At 34.9% G+C, this 24629-nt stretch overlaps 1 protein-coding gene across 4 annotated transcripts; it reads right to left on the bottom strand.

Moving 5' to 3' along the window:
- Positions 1-7438: 7438 nt before the first annotated feature.
- On the bottom strand, positions 7439-24012 carry LOC105045070 (probable protein disulfide-isomerase A6). Of its 4 annotated transcripts, none has more exons than XM_010923236.4 (12): positions 23758-24012; positions 22946-23030; positions 21348-21445; positions 21147-21202; positions 20298-20415; positions 20165-20192; positions 19955-20046; positions 9473-9629; positions 9266-9390; positions 8226-8325; positions 7971-8082; positions 7439-7806 (listed from the first exon to the last, which is right to left on the bottom strand). In XM_010923236.4, the coding sequence occupies exons 1-11, from the start codon at positions 23928-23930 to the stop codon at positions 8014-8016; spliced, it is 1101 nt and encodes a 366-aa protein (XP_010921538.1). In that variant the 5' UTR covers positions 23931-24012; the 3' UTR covers positions 7439-7806; positions 7971-8013. The 4 variants fall into 4 exon arrangements, with proteins under 4 accessions (XP_010921538.1, XP_073113781.1, XP_010921537.1 ...); XM_073257680.1 differs by having other exon boundaries at positions 7439-7731; XM_010923235.4 differs by lacking the exon at positions 7439-7806 and having other exon boundaries at positions 7825-8082.
- Between the last annotated feature and the right edge of the window lie 617 nt (positions 24013-24629).

Genomic DNA, 24629 nt, shown 5'->3' with positions numbered 1-24629 from the left:
ACTCAAAACCCAAGCCACCATCCAAGCATTAATGCTTCTCAGCCTCCTCCACCATCCCCACCCTTCGGAGCCCCAACTGGACCTTCGAGCTCGGCTTCTTCTGCTCCAACGCCAGCGTCGCCTATTTCCTCACCATCTGGTATGCCTCCCTCCCCATTCGCATTGTCGTCTAGGTCACCAACCATGCCGTCCCGGTCCTCCACCGCATTGACTCACCCTCCGCCCTCCTCACCCACCCCGACGGTCGCCTCGGCGACGGCCGTCGCCAACTCCTCCAACTCCCTCCTCTGGCTCTCCGACAACCCTCGCCTCGCCTCCTCCGTCTGCCTCCTTGACTCCGGCAACCTCCTCCTCCTCTCCCCTGGCGGTGCCCCGGTCTAGCAGAGCTTCGACCATCCCGCCAACAAAGCATTGACTCGCCCTCCGCCCTCCTCACCGACCCTGACGGCCGCCTCACTGTCACCAACACCTCCAGCTCCCTCCTCTGGCTCTCCGACCATCCTCCTCCTCCTACTCTCTCCTGCCAGCCACGGCAACAACCCCGTCCTGCTGATCCTTCGTGTTAGGGTTCTGCATGGAGATCACGTTCACGTTCTCCACCGTCGTCATAGATGCTGCGACCACCCTGAAGACTATTTTTTCCATCGACGGTCTTGCCACCGGCATCTTCGATCTCATCGGTGGCGTTACCGTCCCCGTCCCCGTCTGGCAGAGCTTCGACCATCCCGCACCTGGGCGCTACCCTTCGAGCTTGGCTTCTTCTACTCCAATGCCAGCGTCGCTTGTTTCCTCGCCATCTGGTATGCCTCCCTCCCCATTCGCAGCGTCGTCTGGGTCGCCAATCACGCCGCCCCGGTCCCCTGCTGCATTGACTCGCCCTCCACCCTCCTCACCCATCGCGACAGCCGCCTTGCCATTGCCGACTCCTCCAGCTCCCTCCTCTGGCTCTCCGACAACCCCCGACTTCATCAACCTCAGCACCCACCTCATCGACATCGACTCCATCGCGTGCGCATCCATATTTTTTCGCTGCATTTTTTTGCTGTTTTTCCATCCTTAGGAGTCTCGATCGGGTAAGAGGCTTAAAGCGAACGAAGCTTCTCCCGAAACTCTTCCAATCCTCCCACGATCCCACTCCATGCAGTTTCACTCCACATAGTAAAATAATTTTTATCCACACGGCAAACGGAGACAACCCAATGCAGTTCCTCCATTTTATAATATATATATATATATATATATATATGATTAGCTTATAATCCCGAATGATATACAAGTTGCAATATTTTTTTTAAAAAATATTTTATTTTATTTATATCTATTCTATATATATTTCAAAAATAATTAAAATAATTAAAATATATTTTATGTAAAGTATGGATTATAAGCTAGCGGATAAATCTTATGAAGTCCAATGATCCTAATTCTATGAACTCTCTTCCTAAACCCATCATTTCTTAATATTTTTATTTTTAATCATTTTTAAATCTTTCCATCTCTCCTTCTCTTTCTCCTTTGATCTTCTCCTTCCATATCCCCTCACTCTCCCAATGGCAGAGCCAACAATGTTGCCCATCAACCACCACTACCGCCAACGATAGTAGTGTTTTTGAGCTTAGCGTGAAACAAAAATATATGAATGTACAAGACTTGATCGAGAAAATATCTCTGATGACCACATTCCCCTCTCTTGAAAGAGGAAGCAATAATAGATGATAGTCTTGTGAAATCTTAATCAAAAATTAATTGGTGAGCGTACCTCCAACTGATGGCTCACCAAAGATTTAAATTTAAAAATTGAGGAAAAATCTTTTTTTTTGATATTAGAATTGTGGAGATCTAAACTCTAAAATCCTTTATTTTTTTTAAAAAAGTTTAGTGATCTAAATATTAAAAATATTTTTTCTATCTTTCTTTTCAATTCTCTTTCAATCCTCTCCTCTCACACCCTCTATCTCTGTCGATTATAGAGCTGACGATGTTTCCCACTAGCCATCATTGCCTCTAATGATAGTAGCATCTTCAAGCTAAAGGTAGAGCAAGAATATATCAATGTGCAAGGTTGGATCTCAAAAATAACTCCAACGACTACATTCTTATTTCTTATAGGAAAAGAATGAGTGGAGGCCTTGTGAAATTCTGATCAGGAATCGATTGATGAGTGTACCTCCAACTGATGGCTTACGAGAGATCTTAACCTTAGAAATAGAGAAAAAAATTTTTTTTTTTTTTTTTCTGGTGTTGGAATTTTGGGGGAATGGGAGGAGGAAGAGAGAGAAGAAAAGAGAAATTTGTAAAAATATGAAAGAGATGAAGAGCCACAATTATCTTCATAGTATCAAATTTACAGTTAATACTTTAATTAATAGGTCATTTACTAAATTAAATACTATTTAATAGATCACTTACTACATACATTTCCAAAAGAAAGTCTTTTCATATACCATACATAAATATAGTATAAATGCATTTTTAAAAAATAAAGCTTTTTTATGAATACATGGTGGAGGCTCTGCCAATATAGAAGCCTCCATTTTAATATTTTGTATATTAGATTAGATTAAGGCCTCACCAGCACATTATAGTTTCCAAAACTACTAAAGAATTTAGTCAAAACATCCATCGCAATGCATAAATCAACCAAGTTAAATCAAACCATCTTTGATAGCAGTTACATTTATTCCTCCTACTCATACATATCTTGATGACTCAAGTCTATTTTGAGAATGGTGATTAAATGGTTGCCATACTATCATGTCTCAATTTATCGCATAATTTATATATTCCTCCATGATAGAACCACATTGTTTACATCTCATCTCAACAACTTAGTTAGAGGCCACTAGAAAGTATCATTTGAATAAGATTAAATAAAATAAAAGTAGATAGAAATCACATGACCCTTATTGGGTTGGCAGCGTCTGGCCATGATAATCTTATCTGTGGTGGTATAGGTTGAAGAGGTAGAATTCAGCCATGACATTAATAATTAGATTGATAGGTCAATCATATTACAATATTTATGAAGTCGGATGGCCAGCAAGAGCATACCAAGGTGACTAAATCAATCTTCAAGATATTTGTGAAGTACAAAAGAGCATATTATAAGTTAAAGTGAAAAGAGACAACTAATTTAAGACATCTGAATAGGTCAAGATTGAAAAAATATGATTAACAACTAGATGGCTGGTATAGGCAATTATGCCTATTAATGTGTGAATTGGAAGGACAACTAGTGTTGATTACTAGAATTGCTAGAAGTGGAAGCCAAATATTATGACGACTATCCAATTGAATAGTTATTATATGTAGTATAAATAAATAAAAATTATACTTTATATCTACCTTTCCACAATCTAAATCAACATATACATCTTTATCATATCTTAGTTTATCGATAGCTTTCTTAAAAGTAGTGTTAACTTAAATCTCTACTACTGTAGCCTAAGTTGTGCCATGCACAATTCTTATCTATCTTCTTCGAATGGTGATTTTATGGCAGCAAAAATTTTTAAAGATCAAAATATCTGAACTCATACACACTCAATCCTCTTTTTGATTACTATCTTTCTAGTTGCTCTAATGTCGGTGATACGTCCATATACATATCTATCCTTTGCCGTCTGATTTGTGCTACCAATTTCTCTAACACGCCCCTTTAGATGGCACATGAGAGCAACTTTATGGGAAACAAATATATTCTATTAATTCATTTACTTTTCTATTTTTAAATTATTTTCACTCAAAAATTTTAAAAAAAAAAATCAAAAGGAAATTACAGTCATCTATACTATCATCTGCATGGAGACCTCCTTGTGCTTTATGGATGAAGTCTTACCAACAATTCATTCAAACTAGCAGGCAAAACTTCATGATTTAGATATTTTGTTAGTTTTGTGGTTCTGCTACGTTTGAGAGGGAGGCAAATGAGGGAGAATATGCTTCCGCTATGTCTTGCTACACGAGAGCCAACGCCAAGTGCATGGTTGAAGGAGCCCTCGACTTGTTTGGAGCTCTTCAGAATGCTGCATTTGGCCCTTCTCAATTTTGCGAGGACCATGTGTTTTGTGTGTAAGAGAGCTGAAGCATTTACGTTAGAGGATAACCAAGAGTTCGGTGAGCCAATTGCGGATTATCTCTTTAGCTCTCCAGTGTAAGGAGTTGTCGTTGGCTTGTTCAATCTTGTTGTGTAGTATGTACTTGTATATGTACTTAGGTCAGTAAATTTGTTACATATCGGCCATAATGATCATGAAGCCAGATATGCGGTGGCAAAATATGCAAACCACCATCTCATGTTTATATATTAAATCAAACTGTATCCTAGTTGTTTTATTATGACAATGAGATACATCATTATATAGTCATGATACACAAGTAACAAAGGAAGGACTTTTATACCCGCTTTGAATTAGAATTGAAAAATATGAATCTAAATCATGGTTGCATTTTATAAGATTCAAAGTGTTTAGGTATAATGAAGATTAAGCACTGGAAATGCTTATTTGCAACTCTAAATCACCCCAACATTACTTCATAAGCACTGCATGTCTGCATGTATGCAACCTTATGTGTACACAAAGGAGGAGAAAATCGCCCCACCATTACTTCATTCATGTTACACACCATCAAATTTTTTGTTGAAACTAAGCTCACTTTATCCATCATTACTCCATCCTTATCCTATAACCCTTGTATCGATACCCAAATAATATAGCACTGGCTTTTTCCCCTTTAAGTTAAGACTTCCTTGCCTGTTCCTTTTTCAAAAATAAATTCCCCGCAATCCCCAATTCCCCAATTCCTTTGCTACATGACAAGTGAAGTTTCATAAACCAATCAAAACTAGAATAGAGCATCTCAATAGAAGTCAAGTTTTGAGGCTTTCAGCGCTAGATTGAGAAGGTAAAATAAATTCTTAATGAGCAGCAGAAACAAAACTTATGAACTGAGACTTGTCTTGGCAGTCCACCAACATACCACTTTGGTTTCGCAACAAAAGGTTGTGTTCAAGGGCTTTTTTTTTTTTTAATAATTTTTTTTAAATAAAAAATTTTCAAAGTACCCTATTTAGAAACTATTTTCCGCGTCAGCAAAAATCGTAGGTCCAACCCATGAATTGAAGGCCCATATGGACAATTCATTGGTTGAGCCCACGAATAGTCGGGCACGTCAGCAAAGAATGAAATCGTGGGTTGAACCCATGATTTCGTTAAAATAATTTTTTTTAAAAATTACCCTGGTAATTGATCCTTTGCATGTCTGAATCTTTGAGTCTCTGGTACATGCTCAGTACCCTGAGCTGTTCGAGATAGACCGATCTGTTGAATGTCCTGAGTTGTTCTTATATCTGTATCGATTACTTCATAATCATTCTGTTTAGTTTCAATAGGTTACACTTCTAGATACAACTCTGCATCCGATAAACATGGATGAGAATTAACAGTTGAAAAAATTACTTCAATATCCTCATTTTCAGTAATCAGAACAGATTCATATTTTAACAATGTTGGCTGTACAATCTGTAGATATCTATATATTATCATGAGTCTATTTTTGCTTTTGTCTATACGAAAGAGTCTGCATAATTTATTCTCTGACTTCTCAAATCTAATTTCTGATTTAATTCTAACTGTCCTTTTAAGATGACCAACATACTCAATCCCATTCAGTCCATAAATTGTAGAACCATTTATGTAACATAAGACCGTAATATTTGTTTCCATCACTACAAACATAACGAATACAACAATTTTAGCATCCTCTACGTAAAACAAACCATATTGATCAAAATTAATAATTAAAATAATTTTTTTAATAAAAATCCAATTAAATTATATCGATTCTTTTTTCACTTATAGAATTCTACATTCTTTTAAAATATTTTATTATCATATTTATTTTCTTCACTTACCAAATTTTACATAATTTTAAAATATTTATAATTAATATTTTTATTTTTTTACTAATGACCATTCAAATATTTATAACATTATAAAATTTTACATTCTTACAAAAATTTTATATTTATTTTCTAATTCTTCACTAACAATTCAAATAATTATAATATTTTAAAATTTTACATATTTAAATTAATTTATAATTATTAATTTTATTTTTTCCACTTATAACAACGTAAAAATTTATGATATTATAAAATTATTAAAATTATAAAATCTTACATATTTACAAATTTTTTTATTCAGTAATAACATTTCAAATAATTATTAAATTATAAAATTTTACACAACTTTAAATTATCTATAATTAATAATTTTATTTCATCACTTATATCAAATCAAAAAATACTATAAATTTAAACATACTTAACAAAATTTTATAATTATTAATTTAATTTTTTCATTTATACCAACTAAAAATATTATATATTTTAACTAAATTAATTTTCTAACTAAAACATTTAACACTTATTAATTTAATTTCTAAATTTATAAAATTTCAAAAAATAACAATAACATCTAACTTTACAAAATCTTAAAATTATAAAATCATAATATTAACAATTATTTATAGAAATTAAATTAATTAAAAAATATATATCGGGAAGGAGGAGGGTGGCGGCCCGAGGGGGGAGGGGCTTGAGGCCGGTCGACCACGTGGAGGTCGGGGTAGCTACAAGGGAGGGGGGCTGTCGAGGGGGCGGCGGAGAGGGGAGCACCGCAGGGAGCGGAGGAGAGCACCGCGGTTGGAGGAGAGGGAAGCACGATGGGGTCCACCGGGGAGGACCGTCAGAGGGGAGGGGAGCACGGTGGGGGTCCATCGAGGACTGTCGGAGGACGGGGAAGCAGAAAAAAAAAAAACAAAAGAAAACTGGGATTTGAGCCTGTCCGTCGGAATCGTGACCTCCGATCACAATTTGAGAACAAAAAAAAAAAAAAAGCCACATGGGCCTACTGCATGTGTGCCATGTGTGGCTACCGACTGAATTCGTGGATTGTTGAACCCATGAATTCGGCATGAATTTTTTTAAAAAAAATTGATTTAAAAGAAATCGTGGATTCGACCTATGATTTCAGGATTTCTACTAGTTTGACCAATATTCGTAGGCTCAACCCACGAATTGGCCACGTGAGCCAGAAATTCGTGGGTTGAACCCATGATTTCTGCTGACGTCAGCCCAACTACCGCATTCTCGAAAATACTTTTCAAACGAAGGTACTTTCAAAATTTTTCATTTAAAAAATATTATTTAAAAAAAAATCCTGTGTTCAAGTCTTATTTAGTGCATTTTAAGACTTTATTTGGAAATATTTGCCACACAGACTCCTTCCACCCATTTCTACCATTTTTTTTTAGCAAATCCACCTCTACCAAATCATCATTTTTCTTTTTTTTCGGGGAGGGAGGGAGGGGGGAGGAATATCCAGAATTTATACTCTGGACCTCATAAGCAGCAAGTCCTTGGAGGTGAGGCGCCAACGAACCATGCTAACAATTCTTCATGCGTCCTCCATCTTGTTGCATCACACAAAGTATGCCCTAACATCATTGATACTAAGGAAAGCAGACAGAGATACAAAGCATCTCTAGCCTTCATACTCTCTAGCAGCATGTTGTGTTTGCACGCTTGCAAAGCAGAGCCAACTTGAATACATCATACATACTTCCAGGAAGCCCCAAAAACAGACTAGATGCAACCAGAAGCCTAACAGAAAAACTTCTGGGAAAAATTCTGTTGTTTTACCAAGCATGCCGCAACCTCATTCCCTTCTTCACAGCACAGACATAGGTTCAGTGGGAATAATTTAGCTAGATGTGCAAAGATTTGGTACTCAGAAAAAATATCTGGGAAATTTAACAAATATTCAGAAAGAGTTCAGATAACTCAAAATTATATATAAAATTATAAACCATAAAAGTGAGCTTTTTCTAGAATATTGATATATTTATTTACTTGACAGTAAATACACAAAAAATTGGTACTGTGAATAACAACCTCAGAATGTTACCTAAAATCTTCCAAAACTGAATGGGCAAAAGCCTCGTATGTCTTTAAGCGGCAAAAGTTGCTAAGATGTTCTTCTTAAGAATGAATTCATCCGCCTTTGATGGGTGAATTGACTGTTACCAGACAAGAAATTTTTTTTTTTAAAAAAAGTCCCTATATTAGGATCTGAAGTTTTAATTGAACAACTGTTTTCTAGAAGTGCTTCTAGATTCAAAATGGGGGGAAATAGAGAGAGAAAAGCATGTCTAATTCCCACCTTTTTCAACATGCGTTGGAGCCGTTCAATTTCCTTTGGAGCATAATCTTCTCCTCTCTCAATGCAGAATTTTGCAGCTTTCACATACATCTTACCATACCTTTGAAATAATAAAACAATAATAACAATAACAATAAAATTTAGTGACTTGATGGAACTATGACTGAAAGATGGTAGAAGTGCATAAACAATTGCAAATAGATGTGGTTTTCATTTTGCGAAGGACTTGTATGAAGATTTTACAAACTTCTATGAAGTTGACAGTCGTGTTATGAGATAAAGGGCCCAAATGCTCCCCAGTGGTAGTGAATAAAGGGCCTCTCAAAATGAAAAATCGGTACTATTGATCATGATCTACAGCATATAAAATATTTATAAAGTTAGTTACTGATATCCACCCATGTGTGAACTACTGAGCCATTTAGAACCCTCCATGCATTATGATCATTAATAAACTCAATTTATTGAGCAATAGTTAGAATACCAGTGCCACATCTATGAGATTAGACAGCAATTAAAGAAATGGCATTTTTCTTGTTTGGTGAACAATCAAAACTTAATTCACTGTACTGATGCAGTGTTTTCTTTTACTCCTTTCAAGTTCCTATTAATGTTGATAAAGAAACAAAATAAAATTTTGACTTCATAGATACCTTCCTAGTTTCCACCGTGTGGAAAAACAAAAGCAACTGACATGCAATCAGCAAAATTTTCCTAATAAACTAATCCCTCCTTAATGATTGTGCACTATATACAGATCCAAAATGTTCTACATCTCTGTATCTAGAAATTTCACAAACCTGCTGCCCTACATATTATGCATCATTCAAGAAGCCACTTTTCTTTTGTTTCTTTGTTTACCAGAATTAGGGTAGATAATGAGAATGGAAATAGGAGGGTTATTGGAAAAGGTAAATGACAGGTAGATAAAATTCAGCACACATCAGAGTAGTAATTCATAATAAAATTCAGTTGATAATGATTCATTCAGTGCAATTGTGAAAATGCCTGATATAATGATTACACCAGCAGAGAATTACCTTGCAGAAGAACCCTTTAAATTCTCAACCTCCTCTTCAATCCGAGATAGGACTGCCTTCTTCTCATCATTGGTGGCACTGATGAACTCCTTCACTAAAGCATCTAAACTTGAAACTATACCAGCCTACAGCAATGGAAAATTACCTGTTAAGACAAGGCTAGTTATAAATATGCAAGTCTATTTTCAAAATTTATCTTCTACTCACTTGGGAATTAAGCCGGCCCTTTCTATCACGGCTGGTGCCACACTTCTCATTAATGAAATTAATGAAGTCATCTAAATCTCGGCCACTCTTGTATGCTTCTCCAGCTTTATTACTCTTTGGAAAAAATTTTATTTTAGGGTAGCCATTAACCTCATACCTGAATGCTCAGCAAGCATGCAAAATCAAAATGATATACAAGCAAAGATTTTTAAAAAAAAAAAAAATCAAAAGAAATGATATAAATCTCATGCAAAAAGCTCCAAAGATCCTCAAGCAATTTTATAATACACAATGAATTTTGATATATAAACCAATCATACTCAGCTATAACATTTCAAAGATTTAATCAGTTCTCATCATCAAGGCAATTATTAGTATTATGCATGCATATAACAAGCATACACTAGATAGAATTTTCTCCAGTTGCTGGCATTGTTTATAGTTTAAAGGTAAGGTACAGTTTGAATTCTTTCTTAAAAGCCCTGCATAAGAGTTTGGGAACCTTTAAACTCTAAAAGGGCAATTATCAAATATAACACCCCATTTTCTAAACCATTTTATTCTACAAACCTTACAATGTCTACCATGAATCTGTTAGTGATGGTGAACAAAGATATGGATAGACAGTAATATGAAACCACTAAAAAACCTCCAACTTAGTTTTTTCCTATACAGTCACAAGACAACAGAAGCTATTTTAGGTTTCTTGATGACATTGCAGCATCATTTCGTTGTCAGTTTGAGCAATAGGGACAAGAGGGAAAGCCAAGTACCACAGTTTTGTGCTGAACTATTTAGGTTGTACATTGTGGGGACTCTCATACTGTACCATGGGATTAGCGAGGTTTTAAAACTCTGCTTTGGTTTCAATTTCAGTCTTCCTGGTAAAGTTTCGGTTCTGGCAGTTTTGCTCCGAGTTTCCAAGTTTCAGCAGAAAAAAAAAAAGAAGAAAATTAAAAAAAATTGAAAAAAAGGATAAAAAAAATAAATCAATAATAAGAAAAAATTAAAAAAATTAAAAAGACAAGAAAAAAATTGATCAAGAGAAGTTTTTTACAGCATTTTATATTATTTTAGGTCGCCTAGAGTCATATTTCACATTATTTCCATAGTTTTGGGCTGAAATTTAATTTCACTAATGTTTAACACATTAATCATATCACATGAATATATCAAATATCATTCAATCATGCATAAACAAGACAAGCATACAAAAACATAAAAATAATGACACATCTCACTCTCTAAAATAACATTAGATCTCCTAGACATCCAGAAACAGTCATTATTTACATATTGAAATGTTATTTATAACATGCTTCAACATTGCATCATACCAACTTAAATAATAAAGTTTAGGGGAAAACAACATAGATTATATCTTCAAGTAAATATGCAGTTAATTATATTGTGAATTTTAGAAAGCATTATACATATTTACTTGCAAAACAAAAAGGTAAAAGTAAAACCAACATTTCCGATCAGTTTTGGCCAAGAGCAGCCAAAACTGATGAACTGATCAAAACTGACTGGAACCAGCCAAAACTCACCAAAACCCAAAAAACTTCAATCAATTTGGATCAGTTTCAACCAAAACTTCAAACCTTGGGGATGAGGGAGTGACCAAGCAGTGGAATTATGTGCTCAACTCATAAAACTGAAACTACCGCTACATTATGTGTTTAACATCACTAACATTTTTCTTATTTTCCAAAAAGAGTGCTGGCAATTTTATAAAACAACATAATTGTTTCACATATATATGTATATATATGTACACATATATATGTATGTATGTACACACACACACACACACACATAGATATGCATGCATGCATGCATGTATGTATGTATGTATGTATGCACACACACACACACACTTATATATAAAGGTCTGTCCAATTTATGCTCTAATCTCAAGATCCATAGTATCAAAGCTCAATTTATTGTGACATCAACTGAAAGCCATTATCTATCGTAACTGCAAAATAATAAATAAGAACTAGAATCATATCACTTTTTTTCTCCTTTTTCTTCCTTCAGCCTATACAGATCCATAAACTGTAGTAACAGCTGTGAACATGAAAATGGGCTTTTCAAAAATAGAAGAATGATTCAAGATAGCAAAGGGAAAAATATAATATCAATTGCATTTGGTAATGAAGATTTTTCTTGTGTGCATATCTGTTCTGGTTCAACTTTCAATACATTTCCTATAAGAAAAATAGCCTGGTTTGTCATTAGATATCTGATAAGTGTTCATTACGTCATAAATTTATGGCCATTCATTTCTCCCTCAAATTCTCCATATACTTAATATCAATGAAGCTGGCAAGAAATAATATGTGGCTGCTAGTTGTCGATTTTGTTGGATTTCCCTAAAGCTTCCCTCCAAGTGTTTTCCTTTTGACAACCCATGTTGAAATCCTTTAGTCCCACATTGGAATTAGAAGGATCTTTAAAGCCATATATATAAGAAGGGTTTGTCTAAGCCACTTAGGGCATTGAGGTGGTTGAAGGAAAATCCTTAACACGCGTATGTAGACCGAGTCGGGCGGGTGCTGCGGGTGCAGGCTAAGCACCCTACTAAACGAAAATCTTATCTTTTAATTTTTATTTTGCCGTTTAAACATTTATGCTATCATTAATACTTTAATTACCATTTAAACGTGCTTTTAATCTTTAATTATCATTTTTTAATTTTTGAACATTGGGTTATAGGCTTTAATGGGCTAGTAAAAGCCTAAATGGTTAGATTCAGATGGATATAAAAAGGCCATCTCAAGACCTAATCCTACATGCTCTGAGAAACAAATATTTTCTCTAGAGTTCTCTCTCTCTGCTTTCTTAGTTTCTATTTCAATGTCTTCTTCTCTTCCACTCATGCTTATTTTACTGGGTGCTAAAAGGATCTCCATTAACCTCCTTCACAGTTGTGCTCATAGATGGAGGATCTTAATCATATCTTAGGATAGTTTTCCCAAACTTTTTTGCATGAGAGATAGAAATACGCCTTAAGATAGTACTGTGCACGCTTCCAGGTTTGTCAGTTTTTCTTTTATTTATTTTTGTGATCTTCAGTAAGTCATCCATAACTTTTCTACGCTAAGAGAAATAAAAAATTGTCAGTTTTCTTAAATTACATTCAGAATTTTATAAGCTTTGTTCTAACAGATTTTTTTATCAGCTTACATCAGATTTATAATGGAAAATGCTTGAGATTTCATCAGAAAATAGATCTAGAGAATCCCACATATCAGCTAAGATATTGCTTGAGAAGATTGTAATACATGTGGTAATGAGGTAGGAAATACATATACAAATAACAAGTTCTATTTAGTTGCAGCTGTAAGAACCCAGATTTTTTTAACTTCTCCAGCATGCATCTTAAAGCATGGATGGAAAAAAAAGAGAAAGAGGAATACGTGAGAAGAGAGGAAGAGGACTTCAATTGGGATTCTTCTATCCCCATTTTCTATTGAAAACCTGGAAGAATCTTAGTAAAACTTGAATTAAACGACCCTAATTCATGCCTATAAATAGGTGATCCCCTCTCCTTGGAATCCATCACCGAACTCTCGAGGAATAATGGTGGATCATCAGAGATTTCTAGGGATATTCCCGTGGGTTGCTTCCAGGAAGAGCTCACCGGAATCCCATCGTGAGGCCTCACCGGATCTTGGTAAGAGATCTCAGCTCTTCTTCTTTCCTTTTTGAGTTTTCTCCCACTATTTGAAGCCAACAAATTGCCGGATTCATTGCAAACAGGATAGTCCTTATTTTTTTGTTGTTTTCCCCAACCACCACCAGCAACAGGCCATCGTCGGGGTCGTAACTTCGCTGCCGCCATGGGTGGCCGGCCCCAGTCTTGCGCAGCCATGCATGGGTGAGGAAGAAAAAGAGAGCAAACCCCCTATTTTGAAGAGAATGGAGAAGAAGAGAGGATTCCTCTCTCTCTCTTCTTTGGTTTATTTAAATAATTAATTAATTTTTTTAATTGATTATTTATTAATTGTATATTTTCTCTTTTTAGATGGATTATGGGAAATTCTAGAAAGGAAAAAAATTTCAGGATTGGGGGTGGATCCTGGTGAACCCCAATAGAGAGTTCTAGATAATTAATTTGATTTATTAAATTTATTTTGTAATATTAATTTGAATATATAGGAGAACAATCCATCGAACAAGAGGACATTGAGTAGGATTTTGACACCTAAATCATAATCTAATGAGTCCAGTCTATCGCTAATTGAGGTAAGAATCTCTGTATATAATCACCATTATATATGCTATTTTTATCATTGGAATGGTATTGTTGATTTTGCATCGTTGGATTCGTGTTGATGGATTTATTATATTTGAGACACTATTGTTCTTATACGATTTTTCAATATGAGTACATTATGTGTCGACTATATATGTGTATCAGTGATCGATAGTATAATTATATGGATATGATATACTTATCTTGATCACACTTTAAGCTGAAATTGATTTAATAAAATCAACATGTAATAATCGGATGGAAAGGATATGGTTTGGACTAGTTTCATCATGTAGAACAGCCTCCATAGACTTACATGTGAAAATTCGATCTGACAAAGATCATGAAAATTCGATCTGATAAAGATCGAAAAACAACCAGCCAAGAGCTTGTGCTTGGGACAACCCCCATGGGCTTATGCATGAAAAATTAATTTGAAAAAGATTATGAAAATTTGATCCAAGAAAGATCATAAAAAATTAATCCGAGAAAGATCATAAAAATTTGATCCAAAAAAATCATAGAAATTTAATTTGACAAAGATCGAGACATGATCTTGGTTAGTCCAAAGTCGGAAAGAAAAGGTTAAGAAATCTGAAATTGTGATAAGAGGAACATATGACAAGATATGAAACTAATGCTGAATAAAAAGATTCATTTGTTGACATATGGTAACACATCTCCTTTGACAAGACATATTTGATAATGTTTAAATAGTTATATAGTTATTTAAGTTATTCTGCATATTTGATATGAGATTTCAGACTTTATTGCGTATGGTATTATTATTGTTGGTGTAGATGTACAGTAATTCTTACTGAGCTGAAAAAGCTTATATCTCTATATATTTTTTTAGAGACAAAGGATGCTCAGTTCAGATGGATTGGATAAGAAGTTCGAGTATTAAAACTCTTAGTGCTTTAGTTAGTTTAATTTTTTGATACCATTGAGCATTTGAATAATTGTAATTGAACAAGTTGATTATATATTTTGATGAATTGACTCAGTTGACATGTTTAATATTTATTTAGTTATTTTGAAAATATTTGAATTTATGTTTATTTTAGGCCTTACATGAGCTCTGGGCATTACTCTAGGATTTGTGTAGCCATGTCACGTCTGGGCTCGGGATGTGATAGAGTGATATCAAAGCTTAGGTTATGATCATTTGGGACTATGACGTAATGATAAGGATATGATAAAGTGGTATCAGAGCTTAAGGTTATGATCTCTAGAGATTGTGAGTTAAAAGATATTTGAGCATAAAGTAATGATCACCAAGGATGCGATAGAATGATATCAGAGCTTATGTTATAATCACTAGAAACATGATAGAAGTAGCAGAAAGGATTCAAAGTTTGGATTTCGAATCAATAGGTATTGTGATAAAATTTATGCACAAGTGGCATATAATATGTGTAATAGAACTGATGGATTATGTCTTGGATTTCAATAAGTAGGCTTGACCTAAGAATGAGAAGTGTTGACCTTAGAATAAAGTAGGATATATTGATATGTTGTGTTAAGTATACTTGTTCAATTGTTATTTAGATGATTTTAGAATTCTAAACTTGATATGGGAGAAGATCATGATGACTTTTTAATCATTTGATCACTACAAATTGTGTTTATTAAAAGAAAGTTTGTTTAGGATGTGACCTAAAAAAGAATTGCATCATATAAGAGAGGAATATTTTTTGAGCATTGAATTTACAAGAGGATCATGTATGAAACTCCCATGTAACTGAAAAGTGTATTTGGTTCTATTGGTGGATTGAATTTTTTTACGAAAGCATGACATACATATTTTGGTCGAATCTTTAATAATTTGTATTACCATCTTTGGATTCGATTACTTGATTTTTTTTTATATTTGTTGAAAATAGTAGGATGTATTAATTTTTTCAAATCAAAGTTTAGATCTTTTTTTTGAACTAACCTAAGATATCTTACTATTGTTAAATTTTTGGAAGACTTATATGAGTTTTAAAATATATAAGAAACAAGATTTCACATGGATTTATTGATTGATGTTAAGAATCATAATGAGAAAGCTCTGTGAAAAATAACCAAATTAATTCTACTTACAGGGATGTTAACTTGAGATCTTCAAATTTGTTGAAGATTTGAGTTAATCCTCTTACAAAGAAAGATTGGTTTGGAACTGTCTCATTGATTGTCAAATAAATCTAGGGTTAACTCATTTCAAATTAATCCTAGAAGTAGTAGATTCTAGATGAGTGATAAAGCTTATGCAGTGATTGGATCAAGGTTTAATTTGATAGGATATGTTCGAGGCATAGTAAGGATAAAGAAACTGAAAAGTTTTGCTCTAGTTCTATCAAAAATTTGAAAGGTGGGATCTTTTTAAAACTTTAATATAAAGTGATATTTCTTATGAAAATTCATTTGATCAATCTATAGAATTCATTAAATTTAGATCAGAGTGCAGTGGAAGTGCGGTGGTTTGAATTGATTAGAAATATTAATTTTTTGATTCAAAAGATATTATGATGGAAAATATTAGTTTCTAAGTACGGAAAGATTTTATTGATAATGGAAGGGCAATGTTACTAATTCTTAATCTAACCTAGACATAGTCATGCAATTTTTGCCAATAGGTTGTTCTATTGCAGACAATGCCAAAAAAAACCCTAAACATCTCAAATTTATTGTTAACAAATTGACGGTTCTTTGGTTAGCCTCAAATCTAGAATGTTTTGATGTGGATCTCATTTTTCAAGATTTAACATTGTTACTCAAACTGATGTAGAAAGTTGATATTTTTCTAAGATGGAAGTCTAGTTGTTAAATTGTTGGATGGTTAAAAGAAGAAAGAACTCTATGATTATGAAGAGTATCCGATGTTCGAACTTTCTTTAGTTTCTATTAAGAGTGGTTAACTCGATTATGATTTTTATGTGGAATTAATCAATCAATGTAATGGATAAAGAATATTGATATTCTAATACAAGGTTGAAATGTTATTGTTCTTTGAAAAAGTTGAAAAATCGATATAAAAAAAATGAGTCTGAGATATCATATAATTTCGTGATATCGAGATCTTGTGAAACAAGTACTATGTAAGAGAGATTATCGAAAGCTCAAGAATGATATGATAGATGTGTACTTTTGAGATTTGTACCTCAAACAACTTAATTTTGAGGACAAAATTATTTTGAGGGAGAATGTAAGAACCCAAATTTTTTTTTCTCCTGCATGCATCTTAAAGCATGGATGGAAAAAAAGAGAGAGAAATATGTGAGAAGGGATGAAGAGGACTTCGATCGGGATTCTTCTATACCGATTCTCCATCGAAAACCCAAAAGAATCCTAGTAAAACTCGAATTAAATGATCCTAATTCATGCCTATAAATAGGTGATCTCCCCTCCTTTGAATCCACCACCAAACTCTTGAGGAATGGTGGTGGATCGCTCAAGATTTCTAAGGATCTTCCCATGGGTTGCTGCCAGGAAGAGCTCGCCAAAATCCCATTGCGAGGCCTCGCCAGACCTTGGTAAGAGGTCTCAGCCCTTCTCCTTTCCTTTCTGAGTTTTCTCCCATCATTTAAGCTGGCAAATCGCCGGATTCACCGCAAACAGGGCAGTTTCTTTTTTTTTATTATTGTTTCTCCAACCATCGTCAAGGGCGTAACTTCACTTTCGTCGAGAGCCACCATGGGTGGCCGACCCCGATCTTGCACGGCCACGCATGGGTGAGGGAGAAAAGGGGAGCAAACCCCCTATTTTGAAGAGAAGGGAGAAGAAGAGAGAATTCTTCTCTCTCTTCTTTGGTTTATTTTAAATAATTAATTAATTTTTTTAATTAATCATTTATTAATTGTATATTTTCTTTCTTTAGATGGACTATGAAAAATTCTAGAAAGAAAAAAAAATTCGGGACTAGGGGTGGACCCTAGTGAACCCCAATAGAAGGTTCTAGATAATTAATTTGATTTATTGGATTTATTTTATAATATTAATTTGAATATATAGGAGAGCAATCCATCGGATGAGAGGACATTGAGTAGGATTTTGATGCCTAAATCATAATCTAATGAGTCCAATTTCTCGCTAATTGAAGTAAAATCCCCTGTACATAATCACCATTATATATGCTATTTTTATTATTGAAATGGTATTGTTGGTTTTGCATCGTTGAATTCGTATTGATGGATTTGTTATGTTTGAGACACTATTGTTTCTTGTATGATTTTTCAGCATGAGAACATTATGTGTTGACTATATATGTGTATCAATGATTGATGGTACGATTATATGGATATGATATACTTATCTTGATCACACTGTAAGCTGAAATTAACTTAACGAAATCAATATATAATAACCATATGAAAAGAATATGGTTTGGACTAACCTCGTCATGTGGAACAGCCTCCACAGGCTTACATATGAAAATTCGATTAAATAAAGATCGTGAGAATTCGATCCGATAAAGATCAAAGAACAGTCGGTTAGGAGCTTGTGCTTGGAGCAGCCTCCACGGGCTTATGCATATGAAATTGATCCGAGAAAAATCATAAAAATTTGATCCGAGAAGGATCATAGAAATTTGATCCGAGAAAGATCATAAAAATTTGATCCGAGAAAGATCATAGAAATTTGATCCGACAAAGATTGAAGCATCATCTTAGTTAGTTCAAAGCTGAAAAGAAAAAATTAAGAAATCTAAAATTGTGATAAAAAGAATAGATGATAAGACATGAAACTAATGCTGAATAAAAAGATTCACTTGTTGATATATGGTGGCCCATCTCATTTGACAAGACATATATTTGATACATGTTTATATAGTTATATAGTTATTTAAGTTATTCTGTATATTTAATATGAGATTTTATGCTTTATTGCATATGGTAGTATTATTATTGTTGATGTAGATGTACGGTGATTCTTACTGAGCTGGAAAAGCTCATATATCTATATTGTTTTTTCAGAGACACGAGATGCTTAGTTCGGATGGATTAGGTGCAAAGTTTGAGAATTGGAACGCTTAGTGCTTCAGTTAGTTCAATTTTTTGATACCATTGAGCATTTGAATAATTGTAATTGAACAAGTTGACTATAAATTTTGATGAATCAAATCAATTGACATGTTTGGTATTTATTTAGTTATTTTGAAAATATTTGAATTTATGTTTATTTTAGGTCTTACATGATCTCTAGTGCATTGCTCAAGATTTCATGCGGCCGTGTCATGTAGCCGACCCACGGGCTGGGTTCGGGGTGTGACAGCAGCTATTATGAGTTACAATAACAAGTTTTCTTGGTATGAGCAAGCGATGTATGGAAATTGCTTGCATAATTATGTCATCTTGCATCTTAAATATATAAGATGATGGAGATGCCATGTTGTCAAGAAGAGTAAAGCAGTAGAGGAAGATCAGCAAAAGCATACATAAAAGGAAGCGTAAGCTATCAAAATAATAAGGGAGAAGATGCTAAGGATCTGGATGAAATGTTTAGGCCATGCACAATAAAAGCCTAAGGTTATATCATAGGTCCAATAAATGAGAAAGAGAAGGTGGAGAGGTCCAAAAGAAGACACATGTTATCACAAAGAATGCAGCAATGGAGACAAAATTGGCAAAACAAGAGAAGAAAAACAAATCCCAAGGAGATGGGACAGAGCTTGTTGTCATTGCTAAGGTGCATTCAACTAGATTTCAAATGCTAGAATCCTTCCTTGAACATAACCACTCATGTCCTTATTTTTCTCAGCAGTAAGACAAGGAAAAAGAGTGCACTTTCATGTTATATATTGATGCTATACCCAAATCTGATAACGACATCCACAGAACAAAACTTGGATAGGAAATCTCAATGATGGAAATAGTGGGAAGAACATGACAAGTTTCAGGATACATTCAATAGCGCTTGATGATTAATCATAAATGGCTCTTCTTGCAAGAAGCGAATATTGTAAAATAAGTACTTAAAGATCATTCATTTCTGGTGAATTCACAGACAGCAAGGGGAACTTCCTTGCTACTTCATTTCTAAATTTTTTCAAGAAAACTTCACTGTCAACATTTAATCCCTGAAAAATGGACACTTAGATGAGAAAGCAATAGCATTCTAAAAGTTCCAGACATATAAAAGTGACAAAAAGGTTTACCACATAAATATTCTTATCCCAAGAGAATTAAAGAAGATTCAGTTACCTAAGAAAACATGGTTTCAATTTATATACTCACTTCTCAGCCAAATCCTTGTATCGGTCAGCATCAAGGTTGGCAATTACAACATCCTCTTCCAACTTATAAGCAGTAGCTACCTTTTCATAAGTCTGAAAATGGATGATAGATTAGAATTTGCAAAGCAGCATAAGATGTGTTGTTACATATAACTGCCATAACTTAGCACAAGCATACTCCACCTGACACAGTAAAAACAATTTTACTTACAGGAGCAAGAAGTTTGCAGTGAGTGCACCTGTACGGAGATGTGATACTAAAATTATTTGGTCCATTGTGATAATGAAGGAGACGACATTTAAATGCTAAGACCATATAAACGGACTTGAAGATGGAAACTAACCATGGTGCATAAAACTCCACTAGAACATTTTTGGTTTCATCTAAGACAACCTGATTGAAGTTTTCTGGTGTAAGCACTACTATATCTGAAGGAGTTGGCACCAGCTCTGCATTGGTTCCTGTACTCATACAGAAACAAAACTGTTATAGAATTTCAGTGCTTTCAGTATGATTGTATCTTCTATGCAAAGCAACTCAGATCTGGATTGGAGGAGATCCATCAACATTAATCCCATGGATCAGTGGCAACTCAAAGCAAATCAACATGACATTCATCATTCTCTCACTTTGCACACATTTCTCAAAGCAAAGCAGCCAGCTGATCTTATGGCTGGCCTTGAGTGCAGATCAGTTGAGGTGGGTTGTTGGGACCACCCCTTTCACCAAAAGAGTGAGGGATGGCCTTCACGAACACCCCCCCTCCCGACCACAACCCACCCCGCAACAAAAGCCAAAAAAAAAAAAAGAGACAAAAAGGAAAAAGGATAAAAATATGAGAGACTGTATGGTCTTGGAATAGAAATATAATTATCGCTGGACTGCAAATTGCCAATCTGAAAAAGAAAGAAAGAAAAAGAAAAATGGAAGTTTAACATCAGGCCTTGAGAAATTTAAAATAATAAAAAAAACTGAAACAAAAACCTTTTAATAAAATTATTTTATCAATGAGTATTCAAAAAGCCAACTGCAAATGTTTGGAACAAGCCTTGATGCAACAGTCACAGTTGATCCTATAAGCTTGAATATGAGTTAGCGCTATATGGAAGGAGTTCGCATAGCTGGGAAATGCAATCATTGTTGATAGATGTTGAAGAAATTCTAAGCAACAACTGAAGGGATGGATCATTACCTGCTTCAGCATTTACAAATTCGACAAAAACTTGTGCAGTATAAGGGCCATCATACCTCCACAATCATCAGACCTTATTAGTATCCCACATTTTATAACTAATTGAGAATTGGAAAATGAATAGATGTGCTTTCAAATTAAGACATCTAAGTAAATGTAAAAAGACTGAGATATTATTTCTGCTATGGATATGATGCTTACTCTAATGGTTTCAAAGACCCTTTTGGATACCAGTGGATTGTTGGGTATTTGGAAACCTGATATTCACTGCACAAACTCTTATATTTATCACAATCCACCTTCAAAAATGAAATGAAGAAAAAATATCAACCTTTTTATACTACAAAGAGTCCACTTGCACACTGGTTTCATGATACTTAAAAATAATTAAATCGATAGTACTGTAACAAAAGTCCACTTGCAGAGACAGTTCTTGAGCACCTTACAGATTTACTAACCCTTGTTTATATCACTAATTTCATAATGAGCACAAAGGTTTCATAATCCTTCAAAATTCTTAAACAATGTCTGGTTTTAGCACATTGGAGCATGTTCTCCCCACCCTTATCCTACAAGACTAACAGATCTAAAGGTCAAAGAAGCACATCCACAGACGAAGGATTCCTAAACTTTTACATCTTCAACCTTTCATCATAACAAGCCTTTCAATTAAGATAAAGAGGTCATAAAGGAAAACTGTGGGCATGTCATTGCCAGTATTTATCTGGATCAATCTCCATTCAGTGAAAGATAAAGGGTAAGAAGAAGAAGGAAAGAAAAATTACAAAGTAAAATCTATAAGTTATTGCAAGATTTATATATGCAATATTAGGGTATATGTTATCGTATTTTTTGTAAAATGTTCCTTCTTGGCTGACTCTTCATGCCTTCCTCTTGTTTTAAGGTAAATGAATAACAGTATCGAGTGATCATTAAAGACCCTAACGAACATACTGACAAACTTCATCCTGAATTAAAAAAAAAATCTGGTATACAATATTGTAACATAGTTAATGAAGCTTCAAAGAGTCCTTCAAAGCCAAGGAAGCCTTCCCAAGAAAGAATCTTGACCTAGCAATGCTACTCCTCCAGCTCCACTGTTCTGAAAAGACTGAGGTGCAGCATGAATAAAGAGATCAAGTAATAAGAATTTGAGTATGACGACACTATCACAGTATGTGAAGATTGTCATTAATGGGAAGATTGAAAATTTTCCACTTGCAAGCTTGTTTACCAAGGCGCCATTTGACCAATACATAGTTTTTTTGAATTCACCTACGTTTTTCTTAGATTCATTTCTTTTCTGCACCTGGCAATTGGTGATAAATTATCATTTGTAGACTATTGGTGTGACGTAATGTGATGTGATATAGTCATTAGCTGTCTGATTATTTGCTTACATATTTATATTTTCATGGAAGGCCATGTGACTCGTGGATAACCTTTTAGATGATGAATCTCATCTAGCTGGTCCTTCTGAGATATGTAAGCTAGTATTTGTAGAGAAACTTCAAAAATGCATGTGAAAAATTATAAGATATGCTTATTTCATAGCACAAAAAACAGATATTGTTTTTCAAATTTTGATTGAACAGAGCTTACTCATTAAATGTCAGTTTATCATTGCATGTAATACTATGTTTTTTAATAATTGTCCCAAGTGCAAGTATAGGTTTTCAGGGAGCATCTAAAAAAACAAGAAGAAAAATCAGCACAATCGCCACTAAAAGATTATGCACTTCTCGAACAATAGCAAGGTTTCATGTTGGAATATTTATATTAGTACAAGCAGTACTTACCTTTCCAATCAAAACAGACTTTTCCCTGTTAAAACTTGGGCCAAGCTTCTCATACTCTGGAGCAATCTTCTTACAACGCCCACACCTGCCATGAATTGCACTAAATAAGCAATGCCAACGACAAGAGAAATGGAAGTAGCAAAGTAAAGAAGCACCTCCCAATCAATTTAAGGACATAAAACTTCAAGGAAGGAGAACACATAATTCTAGCAGTGATCCTTATCCTTTCCTTCCGCCATTAGCAATTACAGAAAGAGTGGTAAAATATTAGATCAACTTTTACCGTAAAACACCACAACTTATATCACTTAACACCTCTCAATTCTCACGAACACATGGAATTTGTTGTATTTGAGCAAAGTCATTGACACTATATGATTATAAAACGCCAACCCTTCAAAGTTCATTCCTCTTGATATCCTCCCAATTTCAAAGCTGATACATCCGAAACCAAATATATACTTCCACTCACCAATTACATTTAAGTGATATCAACTTACTAATAATCTGATAACGCGTTAATTTTGTCTAAACGCATTTTTATGTAAAACATTTGCCAGAAGTAATACGTGTTCCATGCAACACTTGCACAAAAATCCGAAAAGCACAAAATTTCCAGCCTTCCAATAGAAGGAATTAGCTCTCAAGCACGTCATTTCGACATAAAAACCCTAAAATACAGTGACTCACCCTATCAAGGAAATCAAGAATCCCCCAAGAAACAGCAGAGGCCAGCAAATCCAAGAGGCCAAGAACCGAAACAAGAAATGAGAAGAGAATAACACAAGAAAAATTGTTTCGGGGAATGATACCAGGGGGTGTAGAACATTACGAAAGCACCGCGATCTTGGCCGACCTCCTCATCAAAGTTGTCGTCCGTAAGGACCACGACGTCCCCGGCTGCGGCGACGGCGGCCACGACGAAGACCGGAGATAGGGTCAAGGCTAGGGTTCGTAAAGAAAACCGGATTGGAGATCTCGCCATATCTCCGCTCTGGAGCTCGTCTCCTATTCGATTACCGGCGAAATGAAAGAGCGCGGGAGAAGCGGGGGGCCAGGGAATAAGCCTTCCGATTTCTAACGGAACTGTTTGATTGACTTCCAAATTCCAGTTCTGTACCGGCGGGATATCATATCCACCCCGGTATCCAGCCCAATGGCAACAGTTTTACTGGAATGGGCCATTATTGGGCTAGAACAGGATAACACATCCTGCAACCTAGGCCCACGTTTAAACAAATAGCCAACAAGGCATTAAATTGGTTAGGGATGATATATATATATAGCCCATGTTTAAACAAATAGCCAACAAGGCATTAAATTATATATATATATATATATATATATATATATATATATAAAAGATTCTAGCAGTTGAACGATTGTTGAATTGAGGGCATATTTGATTAAAAAAAATTAGATCTGGAATGAAAATCGAAATGGGTGACTTCCATTTCAGCCATTTGATTGGGGGAAGTTCTACTCCGATTCTGATTTCAGGGTAAAATGAGAATGGCCCAATCCCTCTCCAATCCAATCTGGACTCTTTTCGTTGGATTGAGATCTCATTTCGATGGAATGAGATAAAAAAAAATGCAGAGGTGGAGATGGGGACATCGATGACGATAAGATCGGTGAGGTTGGTGAGACGAGAGAGCCAAACACCGATGAGATGGCGGAGGGA

Source organism: Elaeis guineensis, chromosome 5 (assembly GCF_000442705.2).
Source record: "Elaeis guineensis isolate ETL-2024a chromosome 5, EG11, whole genome shotgun sequence".
Lineage (NCBI taxonomy): Eukaryota > Viridiplantae > Streptophyta > Magnoliopsida > Arecales > Arecaceae > Elaeis > Elaeis guineensis.
Note: the sequence above shows the minus strand (reverse complement) of the source record. Positions and strands in the feature narration are given on the sequence as shown.